The sequence below is a fragment of the Balaenoptera physalus genome (assembly GCF_965194825.1).
Source record: "Balaenoptera physalus genome assembly, chromosome: 1".
Classification (NCBI taxonomy): domain Eukaryota; kingdom Metazoa; phylum Chordata; class Mammalia; order Artiodactyla; family Balaenopteridae; genus Balaenoptera; species Balaenoptera physalus.
In genome coordinates, this window is record NC_138882.1 from 167,124,415 (window position 1) to 167,151,244 (window position 26,830).

At 47.6% G+C, this 26,830-nt stretch overlaps 2 protein-coding genes across 6 annotated transcripts; one reads left to right on the top strand and one right to left on the bottom strand.

Annotated features, from left to right (window-relative positions):
- Positions 1-2,386: 2,386 nt before the first annotated feature.
- EVA1B (eva-1 homolog B) lies at positions 2,387-4,058 on the top strand. Its single transcript, XM_082416248.1, has 3 exons — positions 2,387-2,568; positions 2,977-3,074; positions 3,357-4,058. Exons 2-3 carry the CDS (start codon positions 3,008-3,010, stop codon positions 3,794-3,796), a joined length of 507 nt encoding a protein of 168 aa, XP_082272374.1. The 5' UTR covers positions 2,387-2,568; positions 2,977-3,007; the 3' UTR covers positions 3,797-4,058.
- Positions 4,059-4,865: 807 nt separating this feature from the next.
- SH3D21 (SH3 domain containing 21) lies at positions 4,866-26,791 on the bottom strand. Of its 5 annotated transcripts, none has more exons than XM_082415817.1 (18): positions 26,042-26,791; positions 25,627-25,694; positions 25,292-25,449; positions 25,128-25,188; positions 24,754-24,872; positions 24,414-24,504; positions 24,182-24,237; positions 24,037-24,082; positions 23,793-23,893; positions 23,588-23,674; positions 23,380-23,422; positions 7,564-7,632; positions 6,724-6,817; positions 6,577-6,629; positions 6,363-6,457; positions 5,291-6,213; positions 5,136-5,199; positions 4,866-5,046 (listed from the first exon to the last, which is right to left on the bottom strand). In XM_082415817.1, exons 1-18 carry the CDS (start codon positions 26,221-26,223, stop codon positions 4,981-4,983), a joined length of 2,376 nt encoding a protein of 791 aa, XP_082271943.1. In that variant the 5' UTR covers positions 26,224-26,791; the 3' UTR covers positions 4,866-4,980. The 5 variants fall into 5 exon arrangements, with proteins under 5 accessions (XP_082271943.1, XP_082271944.1, XP_082271942.1 ...); XM_082415818.1 differs by having other exon boundaries at positions 24,754-24,851; positions 25,128-25,191; XM_082415816.1 differs by having other exon boundaries at positions 25,128-25,191.
- Positions 26,792-26,830: the final 39 nt, after the last annotated feature.

A 26,830-nucleotide genomic window follows, 5' to 3' on the forward strand; every position in this document is an offset into this window, starting at 1 on the left:
CAAACACACTCCCAAGGCCAGACTCCTCCGGACTGCGCCTGCGTGTCTGACAGCTCCACCCAGATACTTATGGACCTCTCAAATCTAACCACCTGAAATGAAACTTGGATCCCTAAATCCTGCTCCCCAACTGAGCTTGCCTCAGGTGCTCAGGCCAATACCAAGCAGCTGTCCTACATTCCTGCTTCCCTCACATCCTCATGCAATCCAGGGAGTCCTGCTGCCACTCCCTTCAGAACCTCAGCCTGGCTCACCTCCTCCACTGGCCATCCTGGTCCAAGCCCTCGGCCACTGCTGGCCTGGATGGCTGCCAGCCTGCTCACTGTTCTCCCGGCTTCCATTCTTCCCCTGCGGCCCCATCCTACCCTGAGCCCCCAGGGGGACCTCTCCAAAGTGCATCACGGAATGGGCCTCGTTTGGGGAACCCACCAGGGGACGGAGCCTCCTGCGGCTCACTCCCCCGACCCTCAGGTGTTGGGGTGTCCGCGCCCAGGGGAAGGGTCCCCCAGCCAGGGCCCAGGTTGGCAACGAAGTTAGGAAGCCGCTCTCTCCAGGGTGGAGCCTGGCTGGGGCTGCCCTTCCAGGGAGCAGAGCTGCCCCGAGGAGAAAGCGGGGTCAGGGTCGGCTCCAGAGGGGGAGAAGGGTCTGACCTTGCTGACCTCGAAGGCTGACAGGGGAGCATGACACTCTCCTGATGGAAACTCTCCAGGGGCTCCCACCACACTTGCGATAACATCCAAGCTCCTCCGCAGGCCCACCGGCCCCTTCACAATCACCCCACCACCCGTCCCCGTGCCTCGCTGCCCCTGGGAGAGAGGTGCCCCCAGACGCTCCTACCTCAGGGCCCTCGGCCTCTTTCCTGCCCTGACACTCTCCTCCAGATCCTGGCACAGCTGCCCGCTCTTCTGGATTCAAGTCTCTGCCCCGTGTCACGTGTGAGAGCTGCCCCAGGTGTCCTTCATCACCCTTCCCCACTCCACCGCCCTCTGAGCACTTAGGAGCACTCAAGACCATCTTCTTCACGTACTGTCTCTCCGCCTTAGCGTCAGTTCCAAGAGGGCAAAGATTTGTGTCTGTTCTGTTTACTGCTGAACCCCATTACCAGGAAGTGCTAAGCAGACCAGTTAGCATTTGTTGACTAGTGGCTGAATGGATTTATACACAGACATACCCACCCCACAAAAACGCTCAAGCAGATACAACACGAAAACAGACACACAAATATACGAATATGGGCAGAAATACCTCCACACATGCTCACAAAACAGACTAAACAGTCACAGAGACATCAAGAGTCCCTTCCCCTCCCCGTGGGAGTCATCCTAGTCGTTTCCCTAACCAGATCTGCCCTCTGCTTGAACCCAGTCTCAGGACCGGGAGTGGGGGTCTCCAGCCTGGACAGAGAAGGGGGTCACTGGCCCACAGGCCTCAGGCTGTGCCTTCAGCTATGTCTGCAATTTCCTCTCCCCCTTCCTTCCCTCCTCCTCTCTAAGGCTCCTGCCAAGAAGGCCTCCCCCTCACCCCATCCCAGCACAGGAAGGGGGGCCCAAAAGCGGGGGCCTGGGAGTCTGGGCAGGAAGAAGACCCGGCCGCATGCTGATCACACACACACTGCAGGCACAAGCCCTGAGCCTGCGTGGAAATGCGTGCACGTGCACCAGCAGGTTTAGCCCAGAGCCAAACACACCTCTGCCCCGCTGCAGAAGAGCACAGGGGCCAGCAGAGGCCCCGGGCTCGGTTCTGCAAGGCTGGCCTGGGCCTGGCTTGAAGCCAGAGTCCAACATTCATTAACCCTGCGTGACCAGAGCTGGGCCAGCTGGCCACACTCACTGCCTGGGCCCTGGGAGGAGGGGACGAGAGCCCCGGCCCTGGATTGTGGCTGAGGGTCTGGGGGAGGGTTGGTATCTGAGCTAGGGAAAGGGGCAGTCTTCCCTGAGTGAAGGGGCCTCCTGGGAGGAAGAGCAAGGTTTAGGGAAGGGGTTAAGAGCTCAGGGTCAGAGAACAGTGGATTCAAATCCTGACCGTCTGGGTTAAGTTATTCAATCCCTCTGTGACTCAGTTGACTCATCTGTCAAGTGGGGATAATGGTCTCCACGTTATAGGGTTGTTAGGATTAAATGAAAAAATATTGTAAAGGATTTAACACCGCCTGGCACCTACGGAGAACTCCATCCTCATTATTATTGTTGTTATTAGCAGGCTGGGGGCGGGTTCCTGCAACCGGCCTCCCCAGCGGTTTCCTGCCGGGGAGCAGACGGCCCCTCAGGCCTCGGCCCCACCCCACCCCTCCTCCCTGCAGCCCTCCTCTCCCCTTCCTCTCCCGGCCCTTTTCCTCCCCGCCTCCCCCGCCCCGTCCCGCCCCGCCCCGTCCCGTCCCTCCTCTTTCCTCGGAGGAAACTTTCCGCCGGCTGGTCCATCGGCCCTTGTCCGGCCCGCGCTGCCGCAGCCTGGGATCCGAGCCGGGCGGGCAGGTGACCGGGACCGGACGGGGCGGGAGCGGCCGGGCCCCGGGTGTCTGCGGCCGCCGGACGCGCCGGGGCCGGGCAGAGGGGAAGCGGGGCGCTGACGGTGAGTGAGCCCGGGCCTCCGGGCCCGGGGGTCCCCGCGGGGCGGGCGGGATGGGAGAGGGAGGCGGCTTCCCTTCCCGGAGCCCGCCCAGGGAGTAAGGAAGGCGCCCACGTCTCTCTCCTTCATCCCGATTCCCGGACGGCGAAAGCGGGCCTCGTTTGGGGAACCCACCAGGGGACGGAGCCTCCTGCGGCTCACTCCCCCGACCCTCAGGTGTTGGGGCGTCCGTGCCCAGGGGAAGGGTCCCCCAGCCAGGGCCCAGGTCGGCAACGAAGTTAGGAAGCCGCTCTCTCCAGGGTGGAGCCTGGCTGGGGCTGCCCTTCCAGGGAGCAGAGCTGCCCCGAGGAGAAAGCGGGGTCAGGGTCGGCTCCAGAGGGGGAGAAGGGTCTGACCTTGCTGACCTCGCAGGCTGACAGGGGAGCTGCGCCCCCAGAGAAGCATGGATGCCCCCCGAAGGGACATGGAGTTGCTCAGCAACAGCCTGGCGGCCTACGCACACATCCGCGGTGAGGGCAGACCCCCGGACCTGGACCCCTCCCTGCCTCCTCAGGCCCCACTCCACCCCTTCCCTCCCCTCCTCCCGGCCCCTGCCACTGTAACCCCCCTTAGCCAGTCATTTACTCCCAAACCGCCCCCCACTCCCCCGACTGCCCGATGGCGGCTACCTAAGGTCCCTCAAATAGAGAGTACTGTCCTTGCCCCCCAAACTTAGAACCTGGAGTCTTTTAGAGATGGGATGACTCCCACGTGCCAGGCCCCCTCCGTGACTTCTGCCCTCTGACCCCCAGCTAACCCCGAGAGCTTCGGCCTCTACTTCGTGCTGGGTGTCTGCTTTGGCCTGCTGCTCACCCTGTGCCTCCTGGTCATCAGCATCTCCTGCGCACCCCGCCCGCGGCCCCGAGGCCCCACTCCGCGCCGGGACCCCCGCAGCAGCACCCTGGAGGCCGAGGACGACGACGACGACGACGACGACGAGGAGGACACGGTGACTCGGCTGGGCCCCGACGACACGCTGCCGGGCCCCGAGGTGTCCGCGGAGCCCGACGGGCCCCTGAGCGTCAACGTCTTCACTTCGGCGGAGGAGCTGGAGCGGGCGCAGCGGCTAGAGGAGCGGGAACGGATCCTGCGGGAGATCTGGCGCACTGGACAGCCAGACCTACTGGGCACCGGCACGCTGGGGCCCAGCCCCACGGGCACGGGCACCCTGGGCCGCATGCACTATTACTGACCGGCCTCCAGAGCGTACTGGATATGCACAGGGGCTTCGAGCTGCCCCAGGACCTTTGGACTGCCCCTGCCCACGGTGCTATGGAGGCCCCGCCCCCACGGCTCCCCTGGTGCTGTTGGGCCTGGATTCCCGTCCCCTGGGAGACACCCTTCCCCCGTCCAGCCAGAAGGCCCTGGGGGTAGGGCAGGACGCAGGGTCCCCATCCCGTCTCTGGGGGACGGTTAAGAGGTGACGTGACCAATGAAAGCTGCATTCTCAGTGACTCAGTCTCCCTCTGTTATCCTTCCCCCTAATGACTCCCAAGCTCTTGCCATGCAGGGGGCCCCAGGGCTGAGACCCCTTTACCAGGCTGACCACCTCCTTCCACCCACCCGACGCCTCAGCACACATGCTTGCGTTCAATTCACACATGGCAAAAACACACACTCCTGCACCCACCCTCCACCGCCTCACCACAGACGCACACACAAAAATCAACCGCATTCCTTTCAAATGCATTCCTTACCGGTAAACGCCCGGGTACACGTTGCCCCTGTCCCTACAAATGCCCTAGGTTTATGCATCACTGCAATCACACACACGCGCGCGCGCACACAAGGCCTCGGAACCCTAACCTTGACGCTAAGGCGCTATTAGCCCCAATGTAGCCAGGGGTGCCTGAGCTGGGCTGTGGAGTTCTTGTGTCACTGCGTTCCCGTGAGTCCCTCACAGCGGACAGTGGAGGCAACTGGGAGGGGTCCGGGCTGGAGAGCCGGCCCGCCCGGCCCCTCCCCTGGCGCACAGCTGGATTCTGGAATCCGGCCCCCGGGCAGAGGCCCGACCCCTCCTGGGCCCCTCCTGCCGGCCATTTCTCCAGCGCGGGGACTAGCGTCCGAAGGAGACACCCTCCCCCCTCGCCATCCGGTGGATAAAAATAGCCGTGCGCAGGCCTTGGGAACGGTAATGGAAGCCACATGTTGGCCAGATGTGCCCGGGAGCCACTGCCAGGAAAGCGGAGGGCCGGGAGCGCAGAACGCCAGCCCCGCCCCGCCGCGCAGACCCCGCCCTGCACCGACCAGGGAGGCGTGGCGCGCGTACATGGCAGAGTTTACTTTCTTGCGTTTCCCAAAATCGTGTGCAAGGACGTGGGTGGCCGGAGCCCGACTTCGCTCCAGGTCCCGCCGTAGTCCCTCCCGGGCCCACCCTCAGTGCGTCTGCGTCTGCGCGTGGATGGAGCCCAGGTTCCGGAACTCCTGGGTCCTCCGCGTCATCTGAACCGAGTGGAGAGAGGGCGTCAGGGGAGTGCCAGCCGCCCACCCACACACACCCCCGCCCCGCCTGGGACCCGCACCCTACCCACCTCCAGCAACGTGCGCTTCTCCCTCTCGCTCTTCAGCTCCTCCCAGATGTCAGTTAGCTTCTTTCTGCGGACGCGAGACCGAGGGGAAGGGGTGGGCCGGGCAGGCCTAGAGTCCGCACCCCTCTCCTCCCCTCCCCGCACCCCTCCCCACTTACTCCAGCTGCACCCCCATCAGCTCCAGCGACCTCCTTAAAGCCTCCACCTCGTCCTTTATCCTCACCATGTCGTCTCTGTCACTTTTGCTATCTGTGAGATTTTGCGGGACCAAGGAGTGGAGGGTGGGAGTCATTTGGGGCTCTGGAGTCAGCATGATAGGATGTGGATTCTTCTGAGCAGGGGATACCTCTTCGGGGGGCACCTCCTCTTTGGGGGTGGCCTCATCCTTCGCTGGTGCCTCCTCCAGGAGAGTGGCAGCCTCTTCCTGGGGGTCGGCCTTCTCAAGGGCAGGCATGGACCCTGACTTGGACTTGGACTTGGACTGGAGAGGGGAGCTGTCCCTCTTATCCAGGGCACGTTTCGCCATGCAGAGGCGGTGCTCCCCTGGCATGTGAACCTCCTCTTGGGATTGAGCCTCACTGGCCTCAAGAGACCTGGTGTTTAGCAGGGCTTCCTCCGGAGAGAAGTGATGGAACTGAGTGTTGTCTTGGGTGGAGGCCTCTTCAGAGAGCACCTGTTTGGTGGTCAAGACCTTTCCTAGGGTGTGGGCCTCGTCCCCAGGAGGGGCCATCTTTGGACCAGGTGGGACTTCTGGAACCGGTGCCTCATGCACAGAAAAGACCCTGTCTGGTCTGGGGGCTTTGTCCTCCAGAGTTGGGGTCTCCTCTAGGATAGGGACCTTATCTGGAGTTAGGGATTCCTCTGGAGTGGGGGCCTTATCTGGAGACAAGGTCTTCTCTGGGCTGCGGGCATTGTCCAGAGATGAGGTCTTCTCTGGGCTGCCGGCCTTATCCGGAGATGGGGTCTTCTCTGGACTGGGGGCCTTATCTGGAGATGGGGTCTTCTCTAGGCTGGGGGTCTTGTCCAGAGTTGGGGTTTTATTCACACGAGGGGCCTTTGTAAGGCTGCTCCGCTCTTCGCCCTGTGGTGATGGGGGTGAGGTCTCAGCCGACGGCCGGGTACCTTGACAGTTTGAGTCTGGTTCCCCTTGGCCTGGGATCCTTCACACCACACCCCTGAGAACCAGACTCTGCCCAGGATCCCCACTCTCCCCAGTCTTGGGCCTCTCACCCGACTGGCTGCAGAGCGTTGCTGTGAAGCCTGCGTTTTGGCTCGCTTTCTGCCACTCTGGCCTGGACACCCACCGAGGAAACTGCTGCTGGAGCCTGTGAGAGCAGACCCTCAGGGGCCCGGGCCTACTTGGACCCCAAGCCTCTCCCCATCTCTGTCCCTCAGCACAACCACCCCAGGCCTCACCCCACTGCAGGGAGGCATCGACACTTACTGGAGTTTCGGGAAGGGCGCTTCTGACTGTCTCCGCTGGGTGTCCAAGATGGCCTGAAACATGTCCCCATCAGAACCGGGGATGGGGGCAGGGAGCAGCATTTCTTCTGTACCCTCCTCTTTCCCCCTCCGCCACCCTGCTCCTTACTTGGCTCTGCTTGGCCCAGTCGGGGCTGTCACCAGCTTCTTGACCGTAGGGAGGGCTGTTCTGGGCATCATCTTTTTGGGTTCCTTAATAGGAGCTGGGAGGGGAGAGGGGAGTGGGGCATTTGTTCACTCATCCATTCATCCGAGAGTCACTGTGCTGTGCACAGGGGACTAGTGACAGGAGATGAATCATATTTGACTCTGCCTCCTGGGAGCTCTGGGGACACTGACCATGGGAGCACCCCCAAAGAGTTGTCAGGGCTTCGTGGGGAGACGGCTCCAAATCCTGCCAGTTTTTAATCCATGCTTTTCAAAGACTCGTACTCGGCTTAGTGCCCATGGCTGGTTCAGACTCTTCTCCTTCCTGGACCAAGGCAACATCCTTCCCCCTTCCAGTCCGCACTCCCTTCTCTGTCTTCTCTATCACATCTGCTCCCTAAGAGATCTCACCCAGCCTTATGGGTTTTATTATCATCAATAAGCCAACAACTCCTAAATTTTCATCTCTAGCCCCTTCCTCTTCCCTGAACTCCAGACTCATACCCGACAGCTCTCTCAATATTTCCACTTAACTTAGCATCACACACTTACCATAGCCAGAACTAAACTCTTGCTTCCCAACCTCCTTGCCCTCAGAATCTTCCTCTTTCCCACTGCTCCCCATCTTGCCCACTCACTCAGACGACAAAGTGAGGAGACCTCCTTGACGCCTTTATTCCCATATGCTGCACATGCAAACCATCAGTAAGTCCTGTCTGCTCTAAACACATCCTGAATCCAGCCACTCATCCTCACCTCCACCACTAAGCACTCTAGATTGAGTCACACCGTCTTCACTAACCTGGGCTTGGGCTGCACCCACCCTGCCTAGGGTGTGCTCTCCCCACAGCAGCCAGAATGAGCTCATGTTCTACTGGGGAAGCAGACATAAACAAAAGGAGTAAACTATGTAGTGTGTTAGAGATTTATTAGTAGTACAGAGGAAGAATAAGCAGGGGAGTGTATGATTTTAAATGAGATGGTCCTGAGAAGGCCACACTGAGAAGGTGACATCAGAGTGAGCATCTGAAGGCAGTCACACAAGTGACATTCATATCCACGGACACAGGAACAGCTACTCTGGCACATGCACACATGCTGAAATTGACTTACACACACAATATCACACATAGATACAAACAAAATCCCCTGACTGTGGCTCGCAGTGGGCGAGAGCATGGATCCTACAGCCAGACAGCAGACTTGGAATTCCTGCTCTATTACTCGCCAGTTGTGTGAGAACTTGGTTGGTAATTTAACCTTTCTGTGCCCCCATGTCCTCATCCATAAAACATGGATAACAAGAATACACATCCTGTAGGGTTGTTGTGAGGTTTGAGTGACTTAATCCATGTGAGGTGCTTAGTGTCTGCCATATAGTCAAAGCTCAGTAAATGTTAACTATGAGGCCTGCTTCTTGTAGTGTGGCTGATTAGGTGCTCTGTGGAGCCCTCCCACTAGAGAGCAATTACATTCTGCTTAGAATACAATTTTAAGGCACTGTTGGACATAAAAGAGGTAGGAGAAGTCCACAAAAAAGGTAGGAACTGGGGCCAGAAAGGAAGTGAGAGGGCAGCACGACTTTGTGGCTACAGAGCCTAGGGCCAGTGATGAGGAGCAGGTGCCCCATGTTCTGCTCCTTTGGCTCGTCACAGGCCCAGAGCTCGGTAGCCAGACAGCAGCGAGAGTCTTGCACCACTTTCTTCTGGAGGGCTGAAGTGGTCTCCGGTGGTTGGTGCCCTCTGGCTACTGGCAGAAGTAAAAGCAAGTCCTCGCTGGAAAAAGTTTTCCCCTACAGAGGTGTACAGAACTCCCACACACTGAGATCATACACAAAGATCCTAAAACACACGAGAGGGCAGGCCACGGAGAGCAGGAGTCAGCAGATGCTACACACAGCAGATACTGGAATTGTCAGGAAAAGAACACAGCATAGCTACATATAGTATATTTGAAGAAATAAAGGATGAGCATGCAACAAAAGGACCATTAGGAATAAACAGGAAGATTTTGCAGGGAAGAAAAAAAAAAAAAAGAATTCTGTACTACTAGAGATGATAAATAGCATATATGAAATAAAATGCAACGTGTAGGTTAAACAGCAGATTAAACCTAGATAAAGGGACTTCCCTAGTGGCGCAGTGGTTAAGAATCTGCCTGCCAGTGCAGGGGACACGGGTTCAAGCCCCGGTCCGGGAAGATCCCACATACCGCAGAGCAACTAAGACCGTGTGCCACAACTACTGAGCCTGCGCTCTAGAGCCTGTGAGCCACAACTACTGAGCCCGTGTGCCACAACTACTGAAGCCCACGCGCCTAGAGCCCGTGCTCCGCAACAAGAGAAGCCACCACAATGAGAAGCCCACGCACCACAACAAAGAGTAGCCCCCACTCGCCAGAGTAGCCCCCGCTCGCCGCAACTAGAGAAAAGCCCGCGTGCAGCAACGAAGACCCAACTCAGCCAAAAATAAATAAATAAATAAATAGATAGATTTAAAAAAAAAAAAAAAAACCTAGATAAAGTCTAGAGAGAGAATTAGTAAACTAGAAGTAGAATGAGACAAGGAGTGAAAATTTGAAAGCAATGTTCAAAGGAAGAGGTAATAGAAGCAGGGTTTGACTATGGCTGAGTGAGGCAGGTGGTGGTTAAATACTCTCTCCACACAGCAACTATAAAGCTGGATAAAAATGGCAAAACAACCATTTCAGTGCTTGGATACTGACCAAAGACATAAAATAATTGGAGAAGCACTTGTGCTTGATGGTGTTCTTGCCTGCTCCCATCCCTCCCCCACCCCCTACTGCCTTGGTCCATGTGGACGTTCTGCAGGGTGGGATAGGTGGAGGATGAGCAGCTTTACTGCCATGGTTGAAGAGAACTCAATCAATATGGGGTGCAATCTTGGATTTGGCATTGGTTTCATCGATATGACACCAAAAGCACAAGCAACCAAAGAAAAAATAAGTCAGTGGGACTTCATCAAAATTTTAAACTTTTGCGCACAAAGGACACCATCAAGAAAGTGAGAAGACAACCCAAAGAACAGGGGAAAATATTTGCAAATCATATGTATGATAAGGGCCTTTTATCTAGAAAATATAAAGAACTCTGACAACTCAACAGTAAAAAGTCAACCCAATTAAAAAATGGGCAAAGGACTCAGATAGATTTTTTCAACATCATTAGCTGTCAAAGAAATGCAAAGCAAAACCACAATGAGATAGCACTTCATACCCACTAGGATGGTTACAATCAAAAGACAGATAATAACAAGTACTGGTGTGAATGTGGAGAAACTGGAGCCCTCATACACTGTTGGTGGGAATATAAAATGGTGCAAACACTTTGGAAAACAGTCTGCCAGTTCTTCCCAAAGTTAAACCAGAGTTATCATATCACTAGCAATTCCTTTCATAGGTATATACCCAAGAGAAATGCAAACACGTCCACATAAAATCTTGTACACTAATAAAGTTCATAGCCAAAAAGTAGAAACAACCCAAATATCCATCAACAAATGAATGGAAAAAAGTGATACAATAGAATATTACTGGACAATAAAAAGGAATGAAGTACAACACACACTACAAAATGGATAAACCTTGAAAACATTATTCGACGTGAAAGAAGCCCATTAAGAAGACCATATATTGTATGATATCACGTATATGAAATGTAGGCAGATCTATCAAGACAAAGTAGATTAGTGGTTGTCTTGGGATGAGGAGGGGAGAATGGGGAGACTGGTGGGGTAATGGCTAAAGAGTACAGTGAGTGACAAAAACATTCTAAAATTGATTGTGGTGGTGTTGCACAACTATGACTCTACTAAACACCACCGAATTGTACATTTAAATGAGTGAATTGTATGGTATGTGAATATATCTCAATAAAGCTGTTAACCCCCGTTCCCCAAAAAAGGTGGCAGGCCAGATTTGGCCCACAGACCATAATTTGCTAACTCTTAACCTAAACACCCCAATAAAAGGCAGAGATTGTCAGACTGAATTAAAAAAGCAAGATCCAGCTATATACTGTGGACAACAGATTCAAAGACACAAATAGGTTGACAGTAAAAGATTGGAGGAAGATATATCACATAAATAGTAACTATAATAGTAACCATATATTAATATCAGACAAACTTCAAGATGAGAAAAATTACTAAAGAAAAAGAGGGAGAGGTTATAACGATAAACAGGTAAGTACATCAGGAAGAGATAACAATGACAAATGTACATGTGCCTAACAACAAAGCCTCAAAATATATAAAGCAAACACTGACAGAATTGAAAGGAGAAATAATTCAAAAATAATAGTTGGAGATTTTGCTCAGGAGAAAGGTTAAGACTTTGAATTCAGACTTGTAAAGTTAAATATACATGGTAAATTTCAAGAGCAACCACTAAAATAATAACAATAAAGTGTACTAATTCTAAATTAATGAAAAAAGTGAGATAAGAAAAAAAGGAGAAAATAAACATTTAAAAATGTTGTAAAATAATATGATTAATATAGTCTAAACTCATCAATTTATCACCAAAGAAAAAGACTGACAAACTAGAGTTAAAAAACAAAGGTGAGAGGGCAGACAGCAGAAGCAAGAACTACAATCCTGCAGCCTGTGGAACAAAAACCACATTCACAGAAAGATAGACAAGATGAAAAGGCAGAGGGCTATGTACCAGATGAAGGAACAAGATAAAACCCTAGAAAAACAACTAAATGAAGTGGAGATAGGCAACCTTCCAGAAAAAGAATTCAGAATAATGATAGTGAAGATGATCCAGGACCTCGGAAAAAGAAAGGAGGCAAAGATCGAGAAGATGCAAGAAATGTTTAACAAAGATCTAGAAGAATTAAAGAACAAACAAACAGAGATGAACAATACAATAACTGAAATGAAAACTACACTAGAAGGAATCAATAGCAGAATAACTGAGGCAGAAGAACGGATAAGTGACCTGGAAGACAGAATGGTGGAATTCACTGCTGCGGAACAGACTAAAGAAAAAAGAATGAAAAGAAATGAAGACAGCCTCAGACACCTCTGGGACAACATTAAACACAACAACATTTGCATTGTAGGGGTCCCAGAAGGAGAAGAGAGAGAGAAAGGACCAGAGAAAATATCTGAAGAGATTATAGTCAAAAACTTCCCTAACATGGGAAAGGAAATAGCCACCCAAGTCCAGGAAGCCCAGTGAGTCCCATACAGGAGAAACCCCAGGAGATACATGCCGAGACACATAGTAATCAAATTGGCAAAAATTAAAGACAAAGAAAAATTATTGAAAGCAGCAAGGGAAAAACGACAAAAAACATACAAGGGAACTCCCATAAGGTTAACAGCTGATTTCTCAGCAGAAACTCTACAAGCCAGAAGGGAGTGGCATGATATACTTAAAGTGATGAAAGGGAAGAACCTACAACCAAGATTACTCTACCCGGCAAGGATCTCATTCAGATTCGACGGAGAAATCAAAAGATTTACAGACAAGCAAAAGCTAAGAGAATTCAGCACCACCAAACCAGCTCTACAACAAATGCTAAAGGAACTTCTCTAAGTGGGAAACACAAGAGAAGAAAAGGACCTACAAAAACAAACCCAAAACAATTAAGAAAATGGTCATAGGAACATACATATCAATAATTACCTTAAACGTGAATGGATTAAATGCTCCAACCAAAAGACACAGGCTTGCTGAATGGATACAAAAACAAGACCCATCTATATGCTGTCTACAAGAGACCCACTTCAGACCTAGGGACACATACAGACTGAAAGTGAGGGGATGGAAAAAGATAAATGGAAATCAAAAGAAAGCTGGAGTAGCAATACTCATATCAGATAAAATAGACTTTAAAATAAAGAATGTTACAAGAGACAAGGAACGACACTACATAATGATCAAGGGATCAATCCAAGAAGAAGATATAACAATTATAAATATATATGCACCCAACATAGGAGCACCTCAATACATAAGGCAACTGCTAACACCCATAAAAGAGGAAATCGACAGTACACAATAATAGTGGGGGACTTTAACGCCTCACTTACACCAATGGACAGATCATCCAAAATGAAAATAAATAAGGAAACAGAAGCATTAAATGACACAATAGACCAGACAGATTTAATTGATATTTATAGGACATTCCATCCAAAACCAGCAGATTACACTTTTCTCAAGTGCACATGGAACATTCTCCAGGATAGATCACATCTTGGGCCACAAATCAAACCTCAGTAAATTTAAGAAAACTGAAATCATATCAAGCATCTTTTCTGACCACAACGCTATGAGATTAGAAATGAATTACTGGGAAAAAAACGTAAAAAACACAAACACATGGAGGCTAAACAATACATTACTAAATAACCAAGAGATCACTGAAGAAATCAAAGAGGAAATCAAAAAGTACCTACAGACAAATGACAATGAAAACACGATGATCCAAAACCTATGGGATGCAGCAAAAGCAGTTCTAAGAGGGAAATTTATAGCTATACAAGCCTACCTCAAGAAACAAGAAAAATCTCAAACAAACAATCTAAGCTTACACCTAAAGGAACTAGAGAAAGAAGAACAAACAAAACCCAAAGTTAGAAGAAGGAAAGAAATCATAAAGATCAGAGCAGAAATAAATGAAATAGAAACAAAGAAAACAAACAATAGCAAAGATCAATAAAACTAAAAGCTGGTTCTTCGAGAAGATAAACACAGTTGATAAACCATTAGCCAGACTCATCAAGAAAAAGAAGGAGAGGACTCAAATCAATAAAATTAGAAATGAAAAAGGAGAAGTTACAACAGACACCACAGAAATACAAAGCATCCTAAGAGACTACTACAAGCAACTCTATGCAAATAAAATGGACAACCTGGAAGAAATGGACAAATTCTTAGAAATGTATAACTTTCCAAGACTGAACCAGGAAGAAATAGAAAACATGAACAGACCAATCACAAGTAATGAAATTGAAACTGTGGTTAAAAATCTTCCAACAAACAAAAGTCCAGGACTAGATGGCTTCACAGGTGAATTCTATCAAACATTTAGAGAAGAGCTAACACCCATCCTTCTCAAACTCTTCCAAAAAATTGCAGAGGAAGGACCACTCCCAAATTCATTCTATGAGGCCACCATCACCCAGATACCAAAACCAGACAAAGATACTACAAAAAAAGAAAATTACAGACCAATATCACTGATGAATATAGATGCAAAAATCCTCAACAAAATACTAGCAAACAGAATCCAACAACACATTAAAAGGATCATACACCATGATCAAGTGGGATTTATCCCAGGGATGCAAGGATTCTTCAATATATGCAAAGCAATCAATGTGATACACCATATTAACAAAATTGAAGAATAAAACCATATGATCATCTCAATAGATGTAGAAAAAGCTTTTGGCCAAATTCAACACCCATTTATGATAAAAACTCTCCAGAAAGTGGGCATAGAGGGAACCTACCTCAACATAATAAAGGCCATGTATGACAAACCCACAGCAAACATCATTCTCAATGGTGAAAAACTGAAAGCATTTGCTCTAAGACCAGGAACAAGACAAGGATGTCCACTCTCACCACTATTATTCAACATAGTTTTGGAAGTCCTAGCCACGGCAATCAGAGAAGAAAAAGAAATAAAAGGAATACAAATTGGAAAAGAAGAAGTAAAACTGTCACTGTTTGCAGATGACATGATACTATACATAGAGAATCCTAAAAATGCCACCAGAAAACTACTAGAGCTATTCAATGAATTTGGTAAAGTTGCAGGATACAAAATTAATGCACAGAAATCTCTTGCATTCCTATACACTAATGATGAAAAATCTGAAAGAGAAATTATGGAAACACTCCCATTTACCATTTCAACAAAAAGAATAAAATACCTAGGAATAAACCTACCTAAGGAGACAAAAGACCTGTATGCAGAAAACTATAAGACACTGATGAGAGAAATTAAAGATGATACCAACAGATGGAGAGATATACCCTGTTCTTGGATTGGAAGAATCAATATTTTGAAAATGACTATACTACCCAAAGCAATCTACAGATTCAATGCAATCCCTATCAAATTACCAATGGCATTTTTTACGGAACTAGAACAAAAAATCTTAAAATTTGTATGGAGACACAAAGGACCCCGAATAGCCAAAGCAGTCTTGAGGGAAAAAAACGGAGCTGGAGAAATCAGACTCCCTGACTTCAGACTATACTACAAAGCTACAGTAATCAAGACAATATGGTACTGGCACAAAAACAGAAACATAGATCAATGGAACAAGATAGAAAGCCCAGAGATAAACCCACGCACCTATGGTCAACTAATCTATGACAAAGGAGGCAAGGATATACAATGGAGAAAAGACAGTCTCTTCAATAAGTGGTGCTGGGAAAACTGGACAGCTACATGTAAAAGAATGAATTAGAACACTCCCTAACACCATACACAAAAATAAACTCATAATGGATTCGAGACCTAAACGTAAGACCGGACACTATAAAACTCTTAGAGGAAAACATAGGAACAACATTCTTTGACATAAATCACAGCAAGATCTTTTTTGATCCACTTCCTAGAGTAATGGAAATAAAAACAAAAATAAACAAATGGGACCTAATGAAACTTAAAAGCTTTTGCACAGCAAAGGAAATGAAAAACAAGACGAAAAGACAACCCTCAGAATGGGAGAAAATATTTGCAAACAAATCAACAGACAAAGGATTAATCTCCAAAATATATAAACAGCTCATGCAGCTCAATATTAAAGAAACAAACAACCCAATCCAAAAATGGGCAGAAGACCTAAATAGACATTTCTCCAAAGAAGACATACAGATGGGCAAGAAGCACATGAAAAGATGCTCAACATCACTAATTATTAGAGAAATGCAAATCAAAACTACAATGAGGTATCACCTCACACTGGTTAGGATGGGCATCATCAGAAAATCTACAAACAACAAATGCTGGAGAGGGTGTGGAGAAAAGGGAACCCTCTTGCACTGTTGGTGGGAATGTAAATTGATACAGCCACTATGGAGAACAGTATGGAGGTTCCTTAAAAAACTAAAAATAGAATTACCATATGATCCAGCAATCCCACTACTGGGCATATACCCAGAGAAAACCATAATTCAAAAAGACACATGCACCCCAATGTTCATTGCAGCACTATTTACAATAGCCAGATCATGGAAGCAAGCTAAATGCTCATCGACAGATGAATGGATAAAGATGTGGCACATATATACAATGGACTATTACTCAGCCATATAAAGGTACGAAATTGGGTCACTTGTTAAGACATGGATGGATCTAGAGACTGTCATACAGAGTGAAGTAAGTCAGAAAGAGAAAAACAAACATCATATATTAACGCATATATGTGGAACCTAGAAAAATGGTACAGATGAACCGGTTTGCAGGGCAGAAGTTGAGACACAGATGTAGAGAACAAACGTATGGACACCAAGAGGGGAAAGCTGCGGGGGGGTGGGGATGGTGGTGTGATGAATTGGGTGATTGGGATTGACATGTATACACTGATGTGTATAAAGTTGATGACTAATAAGAACCTGCTGTATAAAAAAATAAAATAAAATTCAAAAATTAAAAGAAAACAAAGTTACTTTCTAGAGATCTTTTGCAAAACAACGTGCATATAGTTAACACTATTGTACACTTAAAAATGGTTAGGATGGTAAATCTTATATATTTCCTACCACATTTTTTTTTATTTTTCCGTGCCGCAGCTTACAGGATCTTAGTTCCCCAGCCAGGGATCGAACCTGGGCCCTTGGCATTGAGAGCACAGAGTCCTAACCACTGGACCACCAGGGAAATCCCTTACCACAGTTTTTTTAAAAGGTACAATAGAGAAGTTTTTTTTAAAGTATGTGAATATAGTAACAAGAGACTGAATAAGAATATAGTAACAAGACTTTGAACAAGCATATAGTAACAAGAGATTGAACAAGAAAAAACAGTTAAAAAAATAAATATTAGAAATGAAAAAGGACTATAACTGCAGATACAGATGAAATTTAAAAGATTATAAGAGGGGACTTCCCTGGTGGCGCAGTGGTTAAGAATCCGCCTGCCAATGCAGGGGACAAGCGTTCGAGCCCTGGTGCGGGAAGATCCCAAATGCTGTGGAGCAACTAAGCCCGTGCACCACAAATACTGAGCTTGCGCTCTAGAGCCCGGAAGCCACAACTACTGAGCCCACGTGCCACAACTACTGAGCCTATGCACCTAGAGCCCATGCTCTGCAACAAGAGAAGCCACTGCAATGAGACGCCTGCGCAGAGCAATTAAGAGTAGCCCCCGCTCGCCGCAACTAGAGAAAGCCTGCACACAGCAACAAAGACCCAATGCAGCCAAAAATAAATAAATAAAATAAATTTAAAAACAACATTATGAGAATATTATGAACAACCTTATATAAATAGTCAGAAAACATCGATTAAATAGATAATTAAAAAATATAACTCACTAAAACTGATTGAAGAATTTTAGTGAGATTTTTGGCCAGCCATGGTTACCCAGGGACCAGGAGACAGAATGCTGTTTGTGCCAGTCTCCTGAGGTGTAAGGTTTCCTCTCCCTCTGAATTCCAAGGTGAAGCCCTTTAAAGAGCTGTTGTAAAGAGGTCTTTGCAGATGTAATCAAGTTAAGAGGAGCTCATACTGGATTAGGGTGGACCCTAACCCAGTGACTGGGTTAGGTATCCTTATCAGAAGAGGGAAATTTGGACACAGACACAGAGGGCAGAAGACCTTGTAAAGACAGAGGCAGAGAATGGAGTGATGCAACTGCAAGCCAAAGATTGCCAGAAGCTAAGAAGAAGCAAAGAAATATTCTTCCCCTAGAACCTTCACAAAGAACATGGCCATGCCAACATCCAGATTTTGGATTTCCAGGTTCCAAATATGTGAGATATTTGTGTTGTTTTAAGCCAGGAGAAGGCAGGCAGGCAGGCAGGCAGGCAGGCAGGAAGGAAGGAAGGAAGGGAGGGAGGGAGGGAGGGAAGAAGGGAAGGAGGGGGGGAAGGAAAGAGAGAGAGAGAAAGAAAGAGAGAAAGAGAGAGAGAGGAGGGAGGGAGGGAGGAAGGGAAAGAAGAAAGAAAGAAAGAAAGAAAGAAAGAAAGAAAGAAAGAAAGAAAGAAAGAAAGAAAGAAAGAAAGAAAGAAAGAAAGAAAGAAAGAAAGGAAGGAAGGAAGGAAGGAAGGAAGGAAGGAAGGAAGGAAGGAAGGAAGGGAAAGAAAGAAAGAAAGAAAGGAAAGAAAGAGAGAGACAGAGAGGGAGGGAGGGAAGGAAGGAAGGAAGGAAGGAAGGAAGGAAGGAAGGAAGGAAGGAAGGAAGGAAGAAAGAAAGAAAGAAAGAAAGAAAGAAAGAAAGAAAGAAAGAAAGAAAAAGAAAAAGAAAGGGAATGGTACAGGGAAAACTGGACAGCTACCAGTAAAAGAATGAAATTAGAACACTCCCTAACACCATACACAAAAATAAACTCAAAATGGATTCGAGACCTAAATGTAAGACTGGACACTATAAAACTCTTAGAGGAAAACATAGGAAGAACACTCTTGAACATAAATCATAGCAAGATCTTTTTTGACCCATCTACTAGAGTAATGGACATAAAAACAAAAATAAACAAATGGGACCTAATGAAACTTAAAAGCTTTTGCACAGCAAAGAAAACCATAAACAAGACGAAAAGACAACCCTCAGAATGGGAGAAAATATTTGCAAACGAATCAACAAAGGATTAATCTCCAAAATATACAAACAGCTCATGCAGCTCAATATCAAAACAACCCAATCAAATGGGTGGAAGACCTAAATAGACATTTCTCCAAAGAAGACATACAGATGGGCAAGAAGCACATGAAAAGATGCTCAATATTACTAATCATTAGAGAAATGCAAATCAAAACTACAGTGAGGTATCACCTCACACCAGTTAGAATGGGAATCATCAGAAAATCTACAAACAGTAAATGCTGGAGAGGGTGTGGAGAAAAGGGAACCCTCTTGCACTGTTGGTGGGAATGTAAATCGATACAGCCACTATGGAGAACAGTATGGAGGTTCCTTAAAAAACTAAAAATAGAATTACCACATGACCCAGCAATCCCACTACTGGGCATATATCCAGAGAAAACCATAATTCAAAAAGACACATGCACCCCAATGTTCACTGCAGCACTATTTACAATAGCTAGCTCGTGGAAGCAACCTAAATGTCCATCGACAGACGAATGGATAAAGAAGACGTGGTACATATATACAATGGAATATTACTCAGCCATAAAAAGGATTGGGTCATTTGTAGAGACGTGGATGGACCTAGAGACTGTCATACAGAGTGAAGTAAGTCAGAAAGAGAAAAACAAATATCGTATATTAACGCATATTTGTGGAATCTAGAAAAATGGTACAGATGAACTAGTTTGCAAGGCAGAGAAAGAGACAAAGATGTAGAGAACAAACGTATGGACACCAAGGGGGGAAAGGAGGGGGTGGGATGAATTGGGAGATTGGGATTAACATATATACACTAATATGTATAAAATAGAGAACTAATGAGAACCTGCTGTATAGCACAGGGAACTCTAGTTCACTTCATTGTACAGTAGAAACTAACACAACATTGTAAAACAACTATACCCCAATTAAAATATATATATATATTAAAAACACTATGCACTTAAAAAAAAAAAAAGGGAGAAAGAGAGAGAGAGAGGGAGAGAGAGGGAGAGAGGGAGGGAGGGAGAGAAGGAAGGAAGGGAGGGAGGGAGGGAGGGAGGGAGGGAGGAAGGAAGAAAGAAAGAATTTTAGCCAGAAGCCAGACTTGCTTATAACTATAAAGAAATTGAAGTAGTTTAAAATCTTCCCATAATGGAAGAAAACAGGACCAGATGAATGTACAAGCAAGTTTTACCAGCTTTCAAGGAAAGATGATTCCCATCTTATGTAAGATCTAAAAGATATTTTAAAAACAAAAAAACATATTCCTTAACTCATTCATGAGGCCAGTATAATACTGATAATCAGATGAGGACAGTAAAAACAAGTGCAAAAATCTGAAGGAAAAGAAAAAAAACTGGGAAGGTATCCCAACAGTATATGAAAAAATAATAAGCCATGACCAATTTGAATTTATCCCAGGAATACAAGGGTGGCTTAATATTAGAAAATTCTCCAAATATCTTTATTACATTGACAGATTAAAGAAGAAAACCCATATAATCATTTCAAAAGATTCATATAAACAATTAGAAAATTCGACACCCACTCTTGATAAAAATTCTAAGCAAAAGAAATAGAAAGACCTTCCTTAACCAGACAAAAATATACCTACAAAAGATCTAAGCAAACATCATTGTTAAAGGGAAAAAGTTTGAAGCATTCCATTTAAAATCAGGAACATGGTAATGATGTTCAGCATCACTATTTCTATTCAATATTGTATTGCGATCCTAGCCACTAGAGTAAAACAAGAAAATGAAATTAAAAGATATAAGATGTGGAAAGGAGAGAGCCAAACTGTCATTACTCACAGAATAAATGACTGTCTTCATAGAAAACCTATTAAGGATTTACAGATAAATACTGAAATTATCAGCACCATGGCTGGCTATAAAATCAATATACAAAAATCAGTGCATTTTTATAGTCCTGTAATAAATAATAAAAAGGATATCTAATTTTTAAAATGACACAATAAAACTACATGCAGAAATAATAAATGGTGCTAGAACAAGTGATTGTCCATATGGAAAAATGTATAATTAGAGCACTCATTAAAATCAATGCTACATAGATAAAAGCATTTAAAAATGAAAAGCAACACTTTAAAAGTTTTAAAGAAAATATAAATGGATGGTTTTTCTGAATTTGGGGCAGGAAGGATTACTTAAACAAGAAAAAACCTGCTAACTATTAAAGATAAGATTGATATGTTTGCATTAAAATTAACTCCTAGATAAATATTGTATGTTATCACATATATGTGCTTATCACTTATATGTAGAATCTAAAAAACAAAACAAACAAATGAATATAACAAAATAGAAACAGACTCATAGACATAGAGAACAAACTAGTGGTTACCTGTGGGGAGAGGGAAGGGGAGAGGGGCAAGATAGGGGTAGGGATTTAAAGGTACAAACTACTCTGTATAAAATAATTAATGGGAATTCCCTGGTGGTCCAGTGGTTAGGACTTGGTGCTTTCACTGCCAAGGTCCTAGGTTCAATCCCTGGTCAGGGATCCCACATAAAAATAAATTTAAAAAAATAAACAAACAAATAAGCTACATGGTGGGAATATAAATTGGTACAACCGCTATGGAGGACAGTATGGAGGTTCCTTAAAAAACTAAAAATAGAACTACCATATAATCCACCAATCCCACTCCTGGGCATATATCTGGAGAAAACCATAATTTGAAAAGATACCTGCACCCCAATGTTCATTGCAGCACTATTTACAATAGCCAGGACATGGAGACAACCTAAATGTCCATCGACAGAGGAACAGATAGAGAAGATGTGGTACATATATACAATGGAATATTACTCAGCCATAAAAAAGAACGAAATAATGCCATTTGCAGCAACATGGGTGGACCTAGAGATTATCACACTAAATGAAGTAAGTCAAACAGAGAAAGACAAATATCATATGGTATCACTCATATGTGGAATCTAATTTTTTTAATGATATATAAATAAATAAATAAGCTACAAGGATTTATTGTACAGCACAGGGAATATAGCCAATATTTTGCAATAACTTTAAATGGAGTATAAGCTGTAAAAATTTTGAATCACTATGTTGTACACCTGAAACTAATATAATATTGTAAATCAACTATACTTCAAAAAAATTTTTTTTTAATTTAGAACTCCTGTTCATCAAAAACCTCATTAAAAAAAAGAAGAAAAGCCACAAACTGAAAGTATCTATAACATGTATAACACGTAATTCAGAATATATAAAGGACTCCAACAATTATTACTAACCAGGGAAATACAAATGAAGTCCACAATGAGATGCTATTTTGTGCTAGAGTCACGAAAATAATGAAATCTGGTAATACCAAGTGTTGAAGAGGATTTGGATCAGTATGATCTCTTATACACCGATGGTGGAGTGGTAAAAGTGTACAATCCCTTTGGAAACCAATGTGACTTGACCTCATAAAAGCTGAACATTTACATACCCTACACTCTAGCAGTGCCACTCCTAGGACTATATCCTAGAGAAACATTATACCTGCACACCAGAAGACAGACACATGATAGTGCTTATGGCAGCACTATTTGTAATAGTAAATACTAGAGCCCTGCTGCTTCTGGTTCCAGCCCTGCAACCTCATCACAGCCCTCCTAGCCCCTCTTGTCTTTACTACTCAGCTCCTGCAACAGGAGTCCTGCTGCCAGAGGCTGGGCAAGTCCCTGAAAACACACACCATATCCAGAGAGCAGCTCCCAGGGGACTGAAGGCTTGAGGCAGACCTGGGGCCAGCAGTGGCTACTGGTTTATATTGGAAAGATAAAGGAGATTTTCTGTTTCCTGTTTTATAAATGTACATTTTTCACTTGGTGTCTTATCAAATGTTTGTGTTTAAAACATATAAACATCTACTATTGCCGTTTTCTACTTGGCTTTAGCAAACAACAATAAATGAATAAAAAAATAAAATAAAAATAAAAACTAGAAACAACGAAAATGTCCAACATCAGGAATAGACCAGATACATAAATTGCATTCAGTTCCACAAGGAATAGTATACAGCAGATAAAAAGAAATGAACTGCATCTACACACATGGATGAATCTTAGAAACATAATGTTGATTGGAAACAGCAAGTCCCAGAAGACCATAAACATATGATACCATTTTTATAGACCTCAAAAACAAACAAAAATAAATTAATTGATACATTGTTTAGGCACATACCAAAGTGAGTACATTTAAAAACTCAAGGGAATTATTCAAAATTCAGGGGAGTGGTCAGGGTTACCTTTGATGTTGGGGAAGTAGCAGAAGGGAAAGAGAGGAGCACACAAACCACTAGCAATTTCTAGTTCTCGGGTTTGGGTGACAGACCATGGGTGCTCAATATTAAGTTTTAAAACACATATATTATGTATATTTTTTGATTATGTCAAATATTACATTAAAACATAAATTAAAGACACATCCCACGAATACAGTGATGCATAAACAGAACTATTCACTGACACACTCAATAGATACACGAACACACAGTCTCAAAGACCCAGATACACTGATCCATACATTTCCTTACAAAATGAAACAAACCTAAACACATTCGTTCATGAGAATGACAGCCACATTCTCTGGAGAGAAGAACAGGAACATACTAACACACACAAAGTGACACATTCCTAACACTGACCACATACATTCCTACCTGTCCCATGGGGAGGTACCTCCTAAGGGGGTGTACTGGACCACTGGGAAACTATGGGTGTTTATGAGCCACTGGACTGGTGGATCGTCTCCCAGAGATCACCCCCCAATCCCAGGCTTCCCGGGCACCCACCTGATTCCCGGGATGCCACTTTCCGTGCGACCAGCTTCTTGATCTATGCAGAAAAGAAGTGTCAGAATCTGAAGAGGAGCCCTCACATTTCTAGGTTCCACCCTCATTTGTGGGTGGCCCTCCAGCTGTGTCCCGTGAGAGCCACAACCCCCAACTTTGTCCAGAGTAGCCTGCCCCTTGCCACCTGAGTGCCTGGCTTCGTACTCACCGGGGGTGGTGGGAGCACAAAGTTATCTGGGAAAAGTCCTCTTCTGCCTTGAGACTCTCCTTCCCACCAGCCCTTATCCTCTGTGGTCTGGGAGAGCAAGATGCCATGGGGTGGTGAGCCAGATCCCCACGCTCCTTCCTTCCCCAAGCCCACCCTTCTCAACACCCCCGTCCCTGTGCCCTCCCCTGCCCTGTGCCTTTCCCACCTTCCTCAGTACTTTCACCTCGTCCCCCCTCCGCAGCGCCAACTCGTCTGGGGCCTCGGGATGGTAGTCAAACAGGACCCTGTAGGTCTCAGGGTGGGAGACTGAGGGGAGGTCAGTTCACTGAAGCCATACCCCCTCTCCAAACCATTCATCGGCTCCCTCCTCCATCCGTCTAGCTGGGTCCCCCCCAAGTCAGAGTGGCCTGGGGGGGAGGATTTGAAGGACCCTTTGGCTGGATGCTCACCTGTCCGCAGGTAGTCTGGGGGGCTGTCATAGTTCAGGCTGCTCAGCTAGTGGGGCAGGGGGAGGAACAAGCTGAGCCCCCCAAGCCCCCGCCCCCCCCAGCCAAGAGGAACTCACCACCTCTTCGCCCACTCCACCCAATTTACCTTGGGAGGCCGCTGGGGACCAAGGCTGATTGAAGGCATGTCTGGGTTACCAAGGCCTGGTGGGGGATAGTGAGGTTAGGGGCGGGTGCTAATTCAGTTTAGGTCATCGGAGAGGTCAAAGGGGTGATGGGGCAAGATGTGTGGATCACAGGCTCAGGCCACTGGGGAGGGTCACTGAAGATTGTAGAGTCTGGTCACAGGGGTTCACGGGGTCACAGGGTCCAGGTCTCACTTGGGGGTCCACTGTCCAGCAACTCCACAAAGTTGGACGGGAAGGCTCCCAGCTGCCCGTTCTTCTTCCCCAGCCACCAGCCGTCCTCAATCTGGGGAGGGGGGAGGACGAAGGGGCATCTGGTTCTGCCCCAAGGGGCTCCCTAGGCATCTTCAACCCTGGTTCACCCCCCTCTCCCGATTCTGCCCGATGACCCCTCTCCTCCCTTGCTCCCCCACTTTCCCATTTCTGTGCCCCTCATCAGTCCCATCACCCACACCCTCACTGCACCCATGTCCCCTCATCCGGAGACGTACTCCATCATCTCCCACCAAACCCTCTCATCACCTCATCCCCTCACCTCCTTTATCACTTCCACAATCTCCCCAGCTTGCAGCTTCAGCTCGTCTGCCTGCTCCGGGCTGTAGCTGAAGTTCACTTTGCACCATCTCTGGGGGCCTGGAGATTCGACGGGGTGACCTGGGGTCGGACGAGAGTGAGGCCGCTGGAGCCTCGGGCCCCAGTCAGCTGAGCTGGGGGACGGGCGGGCCGCGAGCGCCCCCTTGGTACTTCCAGGCCCCGCCCCAGGGCGGAGCATTGTACTCGAAAACCAATCACGGGCCGCCCAGAGGCCACGCAGTCCCGCCCAGAGCCGCGCCCGTCTCGGAGAGCTGGGACGACCTGGGGGTGGTGGGGGGGGAGCTGCGCGCGCCCGCCCACCGCCCAGGCTCTCACCTCGGCGGCGCGCACAGCGCGGTCTCGGCGCCTCCCCCGAACCGCGGAGAGTCTCAGGGATCTCCTACGAATGAGCGCACGGGCAGGGGGGCTCTTAGCTCCCGAGGGCGGGCGCTGAGAGCCACGCCACCCCACCCCCCGCCCGACCTCCGGCCCGGCCTCACCTGCACCAGGCACTCGGGGAAGAGGCCACAACGGCCCCCAAGCTCTCCACGCAGCCAGCCCCGTGCGGGCCCCTTGCACACCTGCCGGACCACGTCCCCGGGCGCCAGGCTCAGCTCGTCCTCTTTGTGCGCGCTGTATCCGGCCAGGACCAGCGCCTCTGCGGGCGGAGAATGGCGCGGGCACGCGGCTCAGAAGAGCCCATTCAGGGCCGACTGGCCATGGCGCGAGTCCCAGGCCCCGTGTGGACAGCGGGAGAGCGGGGTGGTGGTGTAGGCTTTTATCGCTATTTCCACGCAGTTGCATAGAAGAGCTACCCCAAACCCTCTGCACATACCCATGGCTTCCGGGGCGCCTTCCGGAGCCGAGCAAGAAGGATGGTGCAGTCGCGTTCGCAGCCGAGAACTGGGTCCAGGTAGGGTGGGACAAGCAGCGAGATTGTGAAGCCAAGGAGGCGGAGACACGAGCCGATAGGCCGGGCTCCAGGTGCAAGGAGTGGGTATGGGAGAGGGGGTGGCCCAGCTCGGCAGGTTCGGTCCCCAAACCAGGAGTGAGGACTCCGGGATCTCTGGCCAGTGCTGGGGTCACAGCTCCCCGACATGATCTTGTCTGCCTAGCCACCTAAGTTTCAGTCTAGCCACCTTCCCTCCTTCTCAGCCTTGGCCCTGAGGCTCCCACCCACCATTACTGGCCTACCCTCTCTCCGGGCTGACAAGCTTTTAGCTGCAGGGGAGGTGGGAAGAGGCACATACCAGCAGATACCAACCCCTCTCGGGCGGGTCCTGGGTAGACGGGGTGGTTGCTCTGTGCGCACAAAGCTATTGCTGCTTTCCCTGGGAGGCATATTCCTCCCTGTACCCCCTTCAAGGGAAGAGGAAGAGCACAAAAACCCTTTCTTCAGGCCAAGGGGGCCTCGTCTGGTTTCAGAAAACATCCTCGGATTCTCCCAGGGGGAAGACAGGAAGGGAACTTCAGGAGCTTTCAAGGCTCCTGCTCTCCTGCAGCCAAGGCCAACGCTGGCAAAGGCTGAAGGTTAGTGCCAGTCCCACGTGGGCTAGGCTAACTTTCAGGTCATCTTCCTGCTTAGTGGCGAACGTAGAAAGCCAAGCCTGAGCCCTGCAACCACTTCATCTGTTGCTACCCCGGGTTAATGGAGACTCTTCATTGCAGCATGGAGCCCATTTTTGTGCTGCATTGAACAGCAGCTGGAGTGACTTAAGTAGCTTTATGAAAAGATTATTTTTCAAAAATTCTGTGAGCCTCAAAAAAAAAAAAGAAAGCCAAGCCTGTTATCCACACCCTTTGACCCCTGCCCCACCACTCTGGAAGCCAAAGTCCTTGCTTATGACACCAGAGTGAAAAAATCTGGTTCTCCTAGGGTGTCCAAGGTACAGGATAGGAAGCAAAATCACTGGAAAGGGAAAGAGGAGCTATTACCCAACGCAGGATCGGCTGAGGTCCTCCTAGAACAACCGAATGCGGGGCTGGAGAGGATGGAGCCAAGCAACAGTCTGGGCCCAGCCCCCCCACAGACACCTGGT